This window comes from Athene noctua, chromosome 28 (assembly GCF_965140245.1).
Source record: "Athene noctua chromosome 28, bAthNoc1.hap1.1, whole genome shotgun sequence".
Classification (NCBI taxonomy): Eukaryota; Metazoa; Chordata; class Aves; order Strigiformes; family Strigidae; genus Athene; species Athene noctua.
This window is the reverse complement of record NC_134064.1, coordinates 1,548,170-1,565,368: the sequence shown is the minus strand read 5'-3', so window position 1 is coordinate 1,565,368 and position 17,199 is coordinate 1,548,170. Positions and strand designations below refer to the sequence as shown.

Genomic DNA, 17,199 nt, shown 5'->3' with positions numbered 1-17,199 from the left:
TGCCCCCTCCTGGCAGGGAGTTGCAGAGGGCCAGGAGGTCTCCCCTCAGCCTCCTCTGCTCCAGACTGAACCCCCCCAGTTCCCCCAGCCGCTCCCCAGCAGACCTGTGCTCCAGACCCTGCCCCAGCTCCGTTGCCCTTCTCTGGCCACGCTCGAGTCATTCAATGGCCTTTTTGGGGTGAGGGGCCCAGAACTGAACCCACTCAGCGAGGGGCGGCCTCACCAGTGCCGAGCACAGGGCTCAGATCCCTTCTCTGTCCCTGCTGGCCACGCCAGGGCTGGTACAAGCCAGGATGCCACTGGCCTTCTTGGCACCTGGGCACACTGCTGGCTCATTCCTCACTGGATGCACTGTACCTGGGCACACAGCTGCACTCACAGAAAGCATGTTTTCCCTGAACTTCGTGCTAAAACGTATTCTGGGATACCCCCATATTTCCCCCCAACACATGTGCACGGCAGTTAGTGGCCATGGACCATTTCACTTGCAGACAGCAGATCCTCTTCGGAGATGGGTTCATCCTGCACTTCTTCTCTTGCAGCAGCAGCTCCCAGGTTTGCAGAGAAGGCTCAGTAGCCCTGTGCTGTCTTATAGCACTGCCCTAGACATGGTTTCTTTCCTGTAAATAGGAATATCCACTGCTTAAAGCCTCTGCTTAAAGCCGTGAGATCAGTTCAACCTTCCACCTACCAGATAAAATAGTAGGGACAGACAGAGGTCAGTACCTCAGTAGGAAAAACCTCATTCAAATGCAGATTCTTTATATCCAGCAAAAATATTTTGCAAGGGGGGGGGGAGAAGGAATGCACAGCAGAGAAGATGTATTGTAATCAGATACAGTTTTAATAAAATGTACATAAGTTTACAACTCGAACATTTCTTCATCATAATTACCAGAAACACAGATGATCACACCCGGAGTGCAAAACTTGACTCCATCAAATCTGCAAGTCAGAGGTACTTCCGAGATCGCTAAGAATTACCTTATTAAGAGTGTGGTGCAAACGAAACACTGCTCTTAGGACACGAGTCACAGATTGTTTGTCACAGTTAGCAGAGATCATGGATGCTTCCAGCTCCGGCTTCCCACTCCATGCAGAAACAAGGGGAGTTTTTTGCTGCTGGACTCGAAGGGAAGTGATGCTCTGCCGGCTACATCAGAGCTCCCAGCCCTGAACAAGCCCCTACCCTCCCCACGCCTGCGAGCAAGTTCTCCCTTTAGAGAGGAGGGATTGGGGAACAGGGGATCATCATGATCCTTCTAACTTCACAAGGGAATATTTCTAGGTGTGTGTGAGGGTATTTGCCCTACCTACAATGGAAACTACAGGCTGTGGCTTATTTTTAGAAACACTAACACAGCTGATCAGGTTTCAGAAATGTGTTTCAGAGCTGGAACAAGATTTCACTGTCAAGACACTACTGTAAAAATGCTTTGGAGTCTTTTTGTGTACTGAAAGGCCTTGATTTAACACCATGAGGAAAAAAACCCAAAAACCAAAACCAACCGCAAAAAATTCAACTCCCCAACACAAGAGTCTTTGGTGGAAGCTGAGTTAAAGTAACCGATTACCACTTTGGAGTGATTAAAAGTTCAGCAAATAAAGAGATCTCGCTCAGTCTTGCTTAAGTCCCACTGAAGACACGCTTCAGGCGCCGTGTGTCACGATTGTTTACGTGGGTTTGCTGTTACGAGTGTTAACGCCGCCCGTGTGCTCCGTGCATAGTGTGCGTTACCGAGTGAGTGGGCGCTGGCTTCAGGAGACTAAGGCTGTAAACTGAACACCACATCTGACTAGTGCTGAGCTGGCTGGAAGGGAGAGAGGAGATACAGGGAAAGTCCCAAAGATACTGCAGCAGGCTGCAGAACGCGCAGGTTACCACCAGGGCAGCTGGTCCCGTTACATGCGCTGTATAAACGTCATGGCAGTGAGGCACAGAGAGCCAAGCAACTGCTTTTTTTTTTAATGCAGAAACTGATTAATCATTTTGAAGAGAGACTTTGAGTGCATTCAAGCTGAAGTTGGCAATGGGTAAGAACCAGTCCCTTTCGCAGCATGAATCTAAGATTGTCGCAGGACTGCGGCGATAACTGCGGCCCTCTTGCTGTGCATGAGGACCCAGGGCAGTTAACAGAATTTACTACAGCTTTAAAAAATGATTAAACCAGTGGTTCTGTTCAGAAAACTGACTTCAAAATGCTGCATTGAGGCCGTACCGGTCTTATTTCACTAAGATCACTGGTTGCATAGGAAAGAAAACAATTAGCATTATTCTTCTACGTTCATTAAAAACAGTAAGCTTCAGAGGCTATGGAAATGAAATTTCCACTTGTAATCAATCACACTGAAGCTGCAGTACTGGCAGTGCAGGATTAGGAGGAACACAAACTGGAAATGCAAAGGATATCAGACTAACAGGCACTGAAATACATTTTTCTGACCATAACCAGAAGTCCCATTACTTTATAGGTCACATGCAGACATACAAACAAGCTGCCTCGACCCCCCAAAAGAGATTGAAAACCATTTAAGCACTGGATGTATGCTGGCAGGATCATGAGCTTCTGGGGCACCGTTAGCTTGCTCTTTGTATAAAGTGCTTGAAGAACATAAAAGCTGCCAAAATGCTAGCTGGAAATTCAGCCTGACCCGACCTGAATCAGGGCTGTAAACAAGCCCCCGCAGCTAACTGTGCCTCGGTGTATTTTCCCTTTCTCCCTTGGCTGGCAGTGCAGGATAGCAAGGTCTGAACCACAGGCAGCTCACCTCCACCTCGTGAACACGCGCGCGGGGGGCTCCGGTCCCAGCGTGAAGGGGAACAGGCTGATGCTTCACCGGCATCAGCTCAGTGAGACCTGGATGCGGCATTGAAGGAAGTTTCACAGAATTATCCGAAGTTTTTCAAGTAAAAATGAAGGAAAGGAAGGAGAACCTGAATCCAGTTAGCAGAGGTAATACCTTGAACCTACATCTGATTTATATGCACTCGCTCACTCCAGCAAAGCATCTCCCTGTCCCACAGATTTATCCCAGCACTGCCAAGGCCTGACCTCCCTTTCCAGCAGCTTCCCGAGTGAATTTAACAGCTCGAGGCCAAATTCAGCCTCCTGGCTGCACGCATGGCCGGGACAGTTGTGTGCTGAAGCAAATCTGGGCCCTCAACGCTCAGTCTCCTTGGTATCCCTTGAATTCACAGTTTGCTATCACAGTCATTCTTGGCATCTCTCACTGATGCAATCCAGCAACAACTGATTTAGAGGGGGTTTATATTAAACAAAACCAACAACTGCCTTTTGGGTGTATATTTAAACAGAAAACGACAACGATAAGCAACAGCCTCAGCTTTGCTGAAGAAACATCTCAAGGGAAATCCAGAAATTTCTCTACAGTACTTCTGTTTTCAAGAGGTGACAGAGGACAGAAAAAAACCTAAACCGCCAGTATGCACCAATATTACTTTACTCCAAGCGTAGCAGAACAGGGCAGAAGGTTTCCAGCTCCACACAACACGACCTGACCTGGGCTTGGCAAGTCACCATTTGCCAGCAGCTGGGCTGTGCAAGCCAACATAACCTCCGTGCTTTCAAGTATTCTCCCTCCCCACCCCAGGGCTTTAAGACCTCAGCCCGAGCTTCTCCCTTCCAGGCAATCTCCACGCTGAGCACGTCCAGCAGAATATTTGGCTCATCTGTTGCAAGTGGAGATATTTTGGAGGGCAACTGAATTTGGGGAGGGGAAAGGAAACACGGAGCAGGCTGTGACTCCTATTTGCAGAAGATTCGCTAGTCAGCTCCTGGCATTCAAGGCTTTCCCATCCATCCTCCCCTTATGCTGTTGGCCTTAAAGTCAGCAGCGAGCCAGCCCCGGACTGTGCAATGTTCTGCCGGGTTTAAGCAGCTTTCACATGCATCTTTAATAAGCCTGTTGCATTCCTTTAACACTTATTATTTGGACATCAGACAAAGCTATGTACCGCAGGTGGTCTCCTTTTTTTTACACCCACCTCCCCCAAAAACTATACTGAAATCTATTTTCAGCTGCAGAAGCTCTCCCAGGTGCAATCCCAGTGAGTTAGGAGGTGCTACGGCTGATCCTTCCCTCTCATGAGTGACAGTACTCACAGTACTTTCTCTCTGAGTACAAACACATCAGAACAGAGGCAGAGCAGGCACCTGCCCCACATACGGCCAGTCCTGATCTCAGCAACCTACCCATTGCTCCTTACCCTGCAAACGCACAAAGATCTCAAAGCCACTTGCGGGAGACCCCCAAACACACAATATGTGCTTCACCCTCAGCACCATGCTCCAGCTCACGTGACAATGGACAAACTCCCTTTGGAAATGGCCACCGCGAGGCTCTTCAGAGGCTTGGCCAGACGCTACTGGAGCCAGTGGGGATTTTTTCCATAGATGTCAAGTCCTTAAAACCACCAGACTTTTTTTCTTGGGAGACATTCTGCAGCAACACCTGTTAGGAGGAAGGATTACTGCACCACGAAGATTCATCAGCGACTTTGAGCCCAAAGAGTCCCTATAACTGGGTATTTTGAAAGTCAGTCCACGCTTACAAATAGCCTTTGCGGGCCAGAAATAGCAGATCCAGGACAACTTATGCAACCAGGCATTTTGCAAAATAAAGACAGGAGGTTTCACTCTTACCTCTGTCTTATATTAGCGAAAAGAGAGGGGAGCAAAGTCTGCTTTGTTTCTGCCCAGCTGCCAGCCTGGGCGATTTTTCCTCCAAACACTATCTTGGGATTCACTACATCAATGACTGAACAAACAACAAGACGCTGTCTTTCTCTGTGGGAATATGGTAGAAAGCACAGTATTTTGGAAGTAGAGCAAACATTACCAAAGGAGTGTGAATGGATTTTGTTTAGGTTCATCCTTGATCTACAGGAAAACAAAAAAGGCAGAATTTACAAATAGAAAGTCACTACACTATAGACAGTATAAATCAGTCTCATCGGATTGCATCCAATGCTGAATTACACCAAAAGAGGTATTTATAGATCAGGACATTTATCGAGTTGTTTGCATAATAATTTTTTTTGTAAGGCTTTTTTTAATACTGTAAAAATGCACGGCTCTCTCCTTCACAACACCATAAGCAAATTTCTGGGTCCTACACTTTGGCATAAACCAGACAGGGAATACATGTGTAAAACTAAAGTTCTGCCTGATCATTCGATTTTCCAAACAACAGCAATAGTAACAGCCTGACAGATTGCTTTACTGAAGTTTGTGTATCTGAGAGTTGACAAGACAAGGGACTGAAGGCACTGTGAGTCCTTCCACCAACAGCTCCAGGCTCTGGCACAGGCCGCTGGGCAGAAGCATTCTCCCCACGTTACCTGCCACAGCGAGCAAAGAAACGCTGCCCGTGCGATGACACGGCTCTGGCTCGGTGTGTGCATCACCCACGAACACACACAACCATGGTCAGAGCCACAGCTGCCAGGTCTGCCAGAGCAGCAGGAACGTATGACCCTGCTCTCGAGCCGCCACCGATAGCAAAGAAGTAGCAGTTACCCTTTAACCGGGGAAATCTCTTTCCAGAGCACTAGCAAGTCCCGCTTGACTTACTCTGTAATTAAGAAACCTTTTTATTCATCTTATAATGCATTTCCCTAGCCAGGACCAGAAAATATGGAATATTACTGGTTTGGAAAAGCATCTAAAAAATAAATGGGGGGAAAGACAGTGAGAGGAGGAAGGTAAGAAGCAACTGAAAAAGATATGAAGATCCTGAGAGCCAGGCATTCAGACTAACTAACATAACTTAAAATGGTTCAACTATATATCACTGCAAATAGAGTTCTGACCAAAAAATAATAATTATTTTTTATATATATATATATTGCTATATCATTCATTTCAACTAAGAGGTTCAAGGTCCTGTGAGAGGTGCTCCTATGGGATGCACACCTCCCAGCTCACAGCAGATTAAGGCTTTTGCTTTCCTGCTTTGGAAGGAAAGGGTGCTGAAGCAAACGGATCCCCGCCGGAGAGCTCTGTAGTCCTGGAAGACAGAGGGGCAACAGAGACAGATCCTGCTATCGCCTGTCTGTTGGTCTGAGAAACCACTTTGTAAGCAGCTATGGGCTTGACTTCGAGACCCTGCCCATCTTCTGGACTGTAGTGACGGGAATATTTTGACAAGGATTGTGGACGGAAAGGCTTGTTAACCACAGAGCCCAGCACACCTTCCTGGGGCAGCGCGGGGCCTCCTTGGTTCCTCTCACCAGCAATGCCACCCTGCTCCTGCAGCACACCTTTCGAAGGGGGGGTTTCCTGGGTCTCCACGGCTCTTACAGAAGAGGAATGAAGATTGCTTGGCTGAGTAAACCCGGCAGAGGGACACTGAGATCTTGCCGAGGCCGTGGACCCACAGAGCGCCGAATCCATGCCTGGGAACAGCTGGTTAGCTCTGTGTTGGACATCACCTCCTACACTTAAGAAAATGGACGGTGCGAACAGTTCCTTAGACGTACTGTGGGAAGTCAACTCTTCCATGCTTTTCTTTTTAGTGAAAGGGGCTCTCAGAAATACATCTGCTTCTTCTGGATGTCTAAGAGCCACGTTACCCTTGGAGATAAAAGGAGCTTTGGTAAAGACATCCACCTCATCAGGCACTTTTCTAGAGCTTCGAAAAGGAGCCGTGGCAAAAACATCCGGTTCGTTGAAAACCTCCCCAGTGTGCGACTGGAAGGCAGGGAACAGCATCTCCCCTGCTCTAGTCTGGGAAGACTGGGAGCGGGGATCTTCTTTGGAGGCCTCGTGTCTTTCCCTGGGTGCAGACTGCAGGAACCCTGTGCACAGCTTGTAGGTATCCTCCTCCTCTTCCGAATCCATCAGTAAAGGCCTGGACCCGCTGCAGTCCAAAATATCTCCTTCATGGTCTGTCCCCTCTCCTTCGCTGCTGTAGAAGGAGCTGTTGCTTGAAGGACCATCTCTTGTTAAATAGTCTGACTCCGAGTTGGGCTGCGTTTTCACCTCCATTATCTCAGACTGACCCTTATACAAAGCAAGTCCATCACTGCCAGAAGGTCCTTTACAGAGTTCAAGACCTACAACAGGGAATAGGGCTGGATCCCTCTGCAGACCTAAAAATGCAAGGGAAGAGTGTTACTCAACATGCTCCATCTCTTTAGTCATAAACATGAATGAAGGATACTTCTTACACAAGAAATGTCATGCCATTCAGATTTAAACCACCATCACACATGGAAAATGGGAAGGAGAGGGAGGGCAAGTAAAAGAAAATAAAAAACGCCAGGGAAGGTATTTACAACACACAAACTGACCCACAACTCAGCACCACCTCACAGCTCGGGGACACCACGAGTACCAGTTTTTAGAGAGATGGAAGATGTTTGACACACAAATGGGCACACCCAGCACTCTCTCAGCGCCATTCCACAAGGTTTCCTCTGCCCCCCATGACGATGACCACCATCAGAGGTTTCCACTTTGTGACACTGTTGCCCGGAGTGAAGCTCCAGCAAACAGACAAGTTTCGTCATTTCATTCTGCGCTGTTATTTATTGACTCCCTACAGGCAGATCTGTAGCTTGGCACAGCCACTATTTCTGTAAGTCATCCCACGGACACATGGAATTACAGTCAGGCATGTAAAATACACAGGGATGTCCTACAATCTGCTAAAATAACATACACATTACAAAGAATGAAGGTCAGCCTACAGCTTTTAAAGAATCCTGGTAACTACAGCAGCATTATTTTAAACCACTGCAAGACATATGATTTTAAACACTCCATACCATGACTTTAAGTATCTAACATAACTATAACCATCTGGCTTGCTTCTGTGGTAGTGTACATGACCTTGTGGGGAGAGGCTCGCTGTTCTGCTCTTCTCCAGCTGCAAGAGCCCAAGATGGGGTTGGTTTTGCCTTAGGACTCACACAGACAGAACAGAAGATATCTTACCTTCAAAGAACTATTGGCAGGTTAGGAGCATGTCATTGGACTCATGTTAGCAAGAGGATAGGAAAAAGGCACATGAAAACTAAGCAGTTTGAATTGAAGGTACAATGAGGAGGGTAAGGAGGTTGTTTGGTATCCACTGACCAATGGACAAGCGAGGTACTAACCAACCCACCCTGCTGTGACAAAATAGCATCATTGCCCAGGTTAATACTCTGCCCAGGTTAATCGTTCACATTTGCACACCCATTGCAGCCCACAAGGCACCATTTCTTGATCAAGTCTGTAGACTTATGCAAGTTAACTCGTTCTTAGTCACTGCTCACCATTAAAGACACAGTAGTCGGTCATTAGGCATCAAAATCGGTGTTTATTGGGAAACTATTCACTTAGATACATTACACTGCTAAATAAAGACAGTGTAGATATGTGAACATTTTATAAGTTACTCTACAAAAATACTATCTATCTTTCCTGAAGCCTATGCTGTCAGCCATGGTTTAACCTTAGATGCTAATCTCAGATTACAGGAACAGTACGTCTATGGTGTCGCTTTCTTCCAGGAGGCTGGTTATATATTTACCAGGTATTACTGTGAGATTTTGAGAATACAGGCTGGAGCAGAGCAAGACCAGTTGCCACATCATGCCAACGCCTCTGAGTTACCCCCTCCTCACTGAAGTAGAGCGTACAGGAAAACAAGGAAAGCAAAAAGGCATTTATCAGGTGAACATTATGCCAATGCAAACCAGTGACCCGCTTTCCACAAGAACAGCACAAACAAGTCATCTGATCAGAATTTTCTTTTTAAAGAGTTAGTAGGTGTCTACGTTCACATAAGTGATGACACTGAGGACAGAGTAAGAGAAGGGCTGACAGGATATAAGCCCGTTCGCTTAGGACAGGAGCAGCACATGTCTCTGAACTTGGAAGCACTGTATGACAGGCAAAACGCTCTATTTTTGGAAAAAAAAAAACTTTTTCCAATGCTTTCTCACTCTCTCTGCCTATCATAAGTAAGAAGGGCACTGAATGCTTGGAAGCAGTTTTCTCCCTTGCTAAGGCCAGTACAGGAGTTGTGAATTACTCTGGGAAGAAAAAATGAAGTGATCATTAGGTAGGAGCCTTCAGTTGAGAGCTGGTTTCAGGCAAAGCTGCTAGGCAATAAGAGCAAGAAAGGAAGGGCCCTGACAATTTGAAAACAACAAAAATAGGCACAGCGATAGTAAAATGCAGTTACCTGAGAAGTTTGGGGATTTACTGACAAGAGAGAAGCACCATCTACACTCCCATGTTCTATTTTTCTGACGTTGAAGGAGGAAGACCTGGCTTCCAGCCACCATCCCACAGTAACCAATCTCTTTCCTTCCCATGTTTCTTGGGTTCCCCCAGTTTGTTTCCTTTGGTAGAAAGCAAAGGGACAGTCCCAGAAGGAGCTATGGCAGCATCACTACAACAAGGAAGACAACATCATGCCAGCATTTTACTTTAGCCAACACCTGGGTGCATGTCTAACTAGACAATGGCTTAGACATCTCCTCTCAGAGTTGTTAATCACCTGTGTTAAAAAAGGTCTGAGCTACGCTTAGACACTGAAATATGCCATCGAACTAAAAAAACCCAAACTCCTTTGTGTAAAGGTCAGGTTAGAGCTAACGAGACAAGGTCTGTGCATCCACACGAGCAGCCATAGCTACGGGCTTTGCAGAGAAACGTTTTGGAGGCGCGTGCTGCGTAACTTTTAGGACGATAGAGAATTTAAGTCAGGCAGCGCCGATGGATGCTTGGGCAGGTCTGAGAGCAGAGACCAGCAAGACTGAAGTGCTCGAGGGAGAGTTTCACCTGAAAAGGCAGGGTAGTTTTGTTCTGTGTTACAGTAACGGAGAAAGGGTCACTCCACGAGCTGGTAACAGCATGAGGGTAAATGACAAATCTCCTGAAACTAAGACGGTGCCTTTTTGTTGGAAGCCCTGCCCCTTCTCTGGGACAACTCAGCTCTCTCTCACACCGAAGAGGTCTGAAAAGATACAGGCAGATGATCTGCTTGAAATAACACACAAAGCAGAGAGATGCCTCTTTTCCAGAGGCAGCATTTCCTAACATCTGCCTGTGCCAAGATGGACCCTGTCAACAAGCAGTTGCCTCTTTCGTTCCCTCCTCCTCTGGACTCCAGAAACCTGTGTGTTGCTTCATGGGGAAGCATTCCCTAATGTTTTCAATTAATGCTCAGGTTTTAACACGTGCACGCTCCTAACAGCTGCAAGCTTTACAGCATAAAATCTTGCCAGAAGCTTGAGTTTATAGATAAGGTTTCTCCCCTCCCTACCCATGTACAACATTCACATGTAATTTTTTATTCCAGAATCAGCTATACACACTAAATAACCAATGCCCAGGCTCCCTTTCTGCAGGAAGAACCTTAATAATAAAAACCCTTATAGCTTGGTACCCCAGGAATACACCCTGCGTGTATTCAGATAGAAACCTGAAGAAAAGGGCGTTTACTCCTGAGTTACAGCACTGACACATAGATTTCCTCCATCTTTTAAAGAAAAGGTGCATTGAAGTGGCACAGGACTGAAATAATGGACAGGAAAGCTATAAAAGATTTATTCTCCCTATTACAGGGGGCTGCAAGAAGGCAGAGCAGTCACCAAGATGATGATCTCATCGCTAGGGCAGAGTCCAAAACAAGGAAGTCAGGGAGACAGAGGCATTTCTAAAGCTACTCTTCCACTAAATAACTCTCCTGATTTCATCCAGCCAAAGTCAGGAAGGTCTCAAATTATGGTAATGTGTACCTAAAAATCAACATACTAGTATGCAAGATTACTAGTTTAACATTTTAAAAGGGTCAAAAGACTTCTTAATCCTCTGGTCTTGAAACGGTGGAGTTTCTCCTTCTATTCTGATTCCCAGAAGCACTATCATTCAGTAACAAGACAAAGCTACCCCCTCAGTGCTTTCAGCGAGGGAGTATCAACCAGAACACCCAAGGTCAGCATCACCATTACAGAATCACAGAATTGTCTAGGTTGGAAAAGACCTTGAAGATCATCCAGTCCAGCATCAACCTAACATTAACAGTTCCAAACTACACCATATCCCTCAGTGCTAAGTCAACCCTACTCTTAAACTTTTATTACTATGTCACTGGACAATCTGGACAGCACAATTATGCATTTCTGCACAGCGGCAGATTTTGGAACAAATCTGGGGTTCTTCAGTTGCAGATAAGGAATTTAATATTCGACTTTTGGCACACTTGTACAGTCATTTGCACCATGCAGAGTGAGACAGGACCCACGTTAAACGGACTAACCCCACACACCATATTCCAGCAGTTTATGAACAAGACTGACCACCCGGAGCCTAACAGCATCATTTAGTTTTCCCCTCATTGGTACCAGGCACAAGCCAAGGGTTACGTATGCAACTCATTTTTAAGATGCAGTCTGTGACCGTGTAAAAAAAAAAAAACGAAGGCAAATTTCTAGGGGTTAAACTCCCTCCTGTGCAGGGCAGGAGCACAAGTCTCACACATCAGCACTGTCCTTAAAACAAGCCCAGGCAGGCAACCCACCCTTCCTCCCCAGGAACAACAGATCTGAAGCTGCGCGTAGAGTCTGCGCTCCCGTGCGTAGGCACGGCTGTCCCCAGAGCACAGCTTCTTTCTGTTACAGAAAGAGACTACAGAGGAACAAAAAAATAAATATAAAAACCACCTCCCCCCCACCCCAGGTCTACGTTTCCTGGTGGAGTGATGCAGTTTTCACGTGCAGTGCCCACACACTTCAACAAAGAAATCAGGGGAACTCATCTCACGCAACTACTGGTAACCAAGCTGACCAATAAGGCTCATTCATCAATGCCCCCCCCCACCGCAGCATTCACGCTCTCCCACATCCATGCCAGCTACTCCCCAATTTCTGACTGATTCCCATGTTCCCAAACTAGAAAATGTATTGGCTAAAAAGAAAATAACTTACTCCACAAAGACACGCACACGCTTCAGATGTTACTGCAGCACAGCATGTGCTTGGTGACATTTTCTGTAGTCAGAGGCCCACATGCTCCACATTTTGTTTGCTTGGATACCCCAACAAATGCTGAACTCTGTTTTTGTTCTGACTTGCATTGGATCTTTCAGTGTAATAACAAATTTTTAAAAAAATCAATTTAACAGGGTGGGTTTGGAAAGTCACTGGAGGCAATATCCTGTGAGCTTTCATGCTGAAGAAAGCCATCATCATTCACTTACAAGAAGCCCTCTCTAAAAATAATTTTGCTCTACCCAGCGATTCACACAAGCACCATTTACTTGTGGTAAAGGGGCTGTTAGAGGATGCGGGTCTGCCACAAAGCCACCAGTGCCCAGATTCTTCACCCATCTCTCAGGCTTCTCCAGCAGGTTGCACAGCACCTTCACACTTGGGCCAAGGCCCAAGGAAGCCCATGAGGACTTGGACAGCCAGAAATCACGGAGCTGCAGCACCTTCTGGTGTTGGGACAGATGCTCCCACTACAGTGAATAGTGTCAGATACAACATGAATTTGCTGATCTCTGAATTGTGGCTGCGACACTCATGCTCATCCAGTTAAAACTGGGGAGATTCCCAAAAGCAGGGGCAGTTCAAAACCCAAGACCCCTCAGAGTAAGCGAGAACCAACTATTCCTCTGAACACCTTGCCACCCCAAAAACCAGAGTTTGCTTCCAGAGCTCAACCTTAACTCAAAAGGAAATTGCTCCATGTACTGTGGTTGCATCTGTAGTATCCTATCAGCAGGATCCATCAAAACAGTTAATGCCAAGATCACAACTACAAGCTTCAGCTTGTCAGGGCAGAACGACTCCTCTGTCACCCTGAGATGACTGAGCAGCACAGACTGGGCAGAGAGGAGAACACACTGCTGTGGTTTGGCTGACTGGAGGTTTGTATGATGTTATTTAACAACACCTGACCCTACGACCCTTAAAAAGGGACAGAAACATCTCCCATGGCTTCAAATCAGGCTGCGACCACAGCTATAGGAGAGAATCATTCTGAGGGGTTTTTGGGAATGCTGGGAAGGAAACATCTCCCATACAGACACGGGATGAAAGTTCAGTTTGTTCCTTCACAGCAGCAGCTTTCACACAAACTCCGACTTTTGAGCAGCATACCAACACTAACCCAACACCTGTAGGACAGTCACCTTTTCTGGAGTGCTTAAAATTAACAAATATCCACTCGTTTCATCTCTTGCATTTTCCATTCATTCTGTGAATAAGTAGTGAGTATTTTCTGAAGGAGGTCTAGATAGACATCTCTAAAAATGTATGCTTCCATTGCATTGTATTTCCCACCCAGATCCATGAATAGCTACTTGAAAAAGCAATAAAATAAACATTCACATCTGCTTATTTAATAGCATTATTAACATCCCAGTGCATTTATAATTTTCCAGAACCCTTGAACAAGCGCCATTAGATTTAAAATCTTAAACATTCTTTAAAAGTACTTTAATTCACAGAAATCTTTGTTTCTAATATACAGTAGATGGTTACTTTTTAAAATCCATTCTCTTTTCATATAATCTCAGTATCTGACTATACAATAACTTTCTATCTATAGCGTCTTCATGTTTTCCAGTCCAGCTTGCCTGTGCTTTAGGAATATAAAACAAAAAAATAATAAAGTTCTATCCACAATTTTACTAAGGTCATTTCCATAGTTCTCATGTAAAGCTTCTCTTGGAAAGTGCAGTATACACATGTAATGATACAACACACTTAAGCAATACTTTTATTATTAAGTGTAGGTTTTAAAAGAAGAGTAATGTAGAGCAGACACAATCGATGGTAGTTCTATTTACAGAATTTGTTAAACTAAGTGTTGGGGTGGGGGAATAGCGGAGAGACTGGAGATAGGAAAGGAGTAGTCACAAACTTTGATTCTTTCCTTCTTAGCGAGAGGGCAGTACATACATATTTCAGTCGTTCATACTTTCGCACATGGGAAACTGCACTTTTACTAATACAGCTACATACACATACACAAGGTTAGCAGTAAGCTATTAATTATTCCACTACAGAGGAAGAGTCCTTCTGTTCAGAAAGAGCTTTCAAATACAAGATAGAAATTCCGGACTTCATGACCATAAGCCAATGAAAACAAGTTTAGCGTATCCAGCTAGTTGACAAACTAAGCATGTGAAGGGAAAAAGAAAAGGTAAAAACCCATCAAGTTGTAGCAGCACTTATTTCAAACCATCTGAATCAAGTGCATGCTTGTTCCACAAAGACTGAAGAGTGGCATAAAGTCCACAGTAATCTTTGTCTACTGAAACAAATGGTTCCATACTTAACTGGTTTGTACTATATGCAGTTACAAGAGAAAAAGGGGAACCCAGAACAGATACCAGATGCTTGACTAAAACCAGGATTAAAAATAGACAAACAACCGTAGGACAATTTGTTTCATACACAATTTACAGTAGGTTGGGGGGGATTTTCTTTTTTTCCAGTCAAACACAGAAAAGAAGTCACAGAAAATACATCTGCTGCTGCCACAATGCCCTTTTCATCCAAAAAAGGTGAACAAAACACTAGCTCACAGCCATACTCACATGTATTTGGTTCAAAAACTTGTTATATTTCACTTAGGGTCATTTCTGCAGCTTTAACAATCGGGTGGGTTTTTTTTTTCTTTTTCTTTTTTTTTTTTTTTTTTTCTTTTTTTCCCCTTCCCCAAGGAAGCGCAGTTCATTCACAAGCAGGATTGTTAAACAGCAAACCATTAGCTGGGGGCAGTCGGGAAAACTCTCTTCATATGCACCATCACCAGAGGTACTAGGCAAGACTACTTCAGAGGAATTCAGTGCTTTCTCCTCCTCTGAAGCATATACTGGCAATTTAGAAACATCAGCTCTCCTAACCTGTATTCTGCAGGAGAGGGACGTCCCTACCGATTTCACCTGTCCCCTTCCTCCTGCCCATTCATCAGAAAAACAGGAACAGAACAAAAAACAAACCCAAAAACACAAACGCAAAGATTGAAACACAGTTGTTCACGCACTACTCTAAGGAGAAAGGAGTCTGTTGTACGCAGGGATCATACATCAGCTACAATGATCTAATTCATTTACAGTTAGGCTTTCCATGGTGCTATGTGTTCATCTCAGCAGGGCGGCTAAGGACAGTGCTCCCTTTAGACACAGGCTATTAGAGACAGGTGCAGAAGGAACCACAACAGCTTTTTACCAGCTTTAGAGAGGACTACCTGGAGAACTGAGACAGAATCTTTCCCAGAGCATGGGAAGACAGGGAGAAAGGTGGATGACTGTCTCCTGTAGGCAGATTTGTTTTTCTTTCAATTAAGGAGCCAAAAAAAAAAAAAAAAAAGCCCAAAAGAACCACAACTGAAGGTAACTCTTCTGGAAATGAAAACGGAGGATTAGGTACGTTACAGAAACTGCGTCTGCTACTGTGTCACTGCTACAGGTCTATGAGCTGATCCACCAGCAGTAAAGACCTGGCTATGTTGGGAAGACTGGACTCAGAGCTTCCACTGTTGTTTCTAGAATGCCCACCTGAAAGTGTGAGAGATAGGAATTCAGTATTGAACAGGACACACACACACGACAGTTTCAGATGTTCAAGAGCAAGCAAGCAAGAAAAAAGTCAAAGCAAAACAGAAAATTTGCTCAAGCTCTTCTCATTACTCACATCACAACAGTAACATTCCCCTGCTTGCTCTTCCACCCTCTCCCCCCACGCCCCCCCAACCCTAGCTCGCTGGATGGAAAAACATCACAGCAGCCAATAAATCTCTATAAACTATTTCTTTTTCCCAAGGTTTACATCCAAGCAGCAGAATTCTGTCCTTACTAAAGGATCTGTAAAGCAATTACAAGAACTCCTACAGCCTATAGAAAGGACTGTTCAGAGCTTTAAAACAGCAACTAATTTCAAGGTTTAAGAGCATCTTTGAGTTGTCAGCTACTTTAAGGAGAGCTGAGCTTTCTGTAACTGATACTTTGATACTGAAGTAAAGAGGCTCCTCTTTATTCAAGGTAGCCTATCTTGGCCCAACTTTGGTAGAAATCTCTGACTTTCAGCAGGAGCAGAGTTTCTATGTCCAAGAAATTTTTCTAATGAGTGTCAGTCTTTGAAAGCTAGCATCAGATGCAGAGGAGGTGTACAGCACATTCCTGCTGTGAACAAAAATGGGAGCTAGGGAAGTAGAAAACTTCTATGATCCAACTACAAAAAAATCAGAGGAAAAAAAAAAAGGGAGCCCTGGAGTATGTCTTTAAACCTATGCTAGCATATCGAAAGCTGTAATTAAAACTTTTCAGCAGCGTGACTGCAGAGAGAAGAACTACTGGACTGACCAAACTGCAAAATGCTGCCTACTTCTGCCCCTACAAGAGCTACAAAATGCAGAGCTATTACTTCTCTTAAGGAAACAGTGCTGCTTCTTATACTTAACCATGCATAAGGCTGAAACTGTTTGCAAAGATCACAGTAATGGGATCTAGGTGACAGGAATGCTGCAAACCGAGAAGCTTTCCAGTCTCTGTCCCAAGGACTCTGACTGCTCAAAGCTCTTCAAAGGAGGTGGGTACTGTCTACCAAACTTCTCATACTCAGTTCCCACAAGCACCTTTGAAAGACATCAGTCGGAAGTGAAAAAACTCACTTTCAGCAGGAGTTTCAGAGTTATAACGGATTATCATCCTACTTCACATGGGCTGCAGCACCACTGCCCCAGAACTTTTCCTTTTTTCCTTCCCTTTTTCACCCCGAATCCTGGCTTACCTTGTGAATTTTTGGATATCAACACTGGAATTGGGTCAAATTCATCTTCTGTCACTTTTTCAGAGCCCTCAGGAGCATCAAAGCCTGATATCAGGTTAGTATCTTCTGCAGCATAAAGGAGAAACAGAGGTAAAGAAGCAAAGATAGCAGAGAAGGCTGGTTAGAATTGCTAAAAAGTGTTAGAATATCTTTATGTTTTCACAGACAGGGTTTAGAAGCAGCAGTTTCATTTAAAGGTGAAATAAAGTTGGTGTTTGGTAAAGAAGGTAAGAAGTAAGAGAGCCAATTAAATACAAAAGTAGAGAGGAAAAACACAAAACAAAACACAAGGCAAGTCATGAGAACCAAAATAAAATTTGGCCAATCTAAGGGCTTAACAACCGACACAGTTCAAAGCTGTGGTAAAGGCCTGGGACTTAAGCTCCTAAGGACTGAAG

At 44.8% G+C, this 17,199-nt stretch overlaps 1 protein-coding gene across 4 annotated transcripts in view; it reads right to left on the bottom strand.

Moving 5' to 3' along the window:
* Positions 1 to 831: 831 nt before the first annotated feature.
* The window catches only part of AAK1 (AP2 associated kinase 1), an 84,901-nt gene continuing 68,533 nt past the window's right edge, over positions 832 to 17,199 (bottom strand). For 3 of the 4 annotated variants that reach the window (XM_074928423.1, XM_074928424.1, XM_074928425.1), the window contains 2 exons: positions 16,763 to 16,867; positions 10,127 to 15,531 (listed from right to left, as the gene is read on the bottom strand). In XM_074928423.1, coding sequence (XP_074784524.1) covers positions 15,437 to 15,531; positions 16,763 to 16,867 — 200 coding nt within the window. In that variant the 3' untranslated portion in view covers positions 10,127 to 15,436. Of the gene's footprint in view, positions 7,115 to 10,126; positions 15,532 to 16,762; positions 16,868 to 17,199 lie in introns of those variants that run through there. The other variant, XM_074928422.1, reaches the window with a different exon arrangement.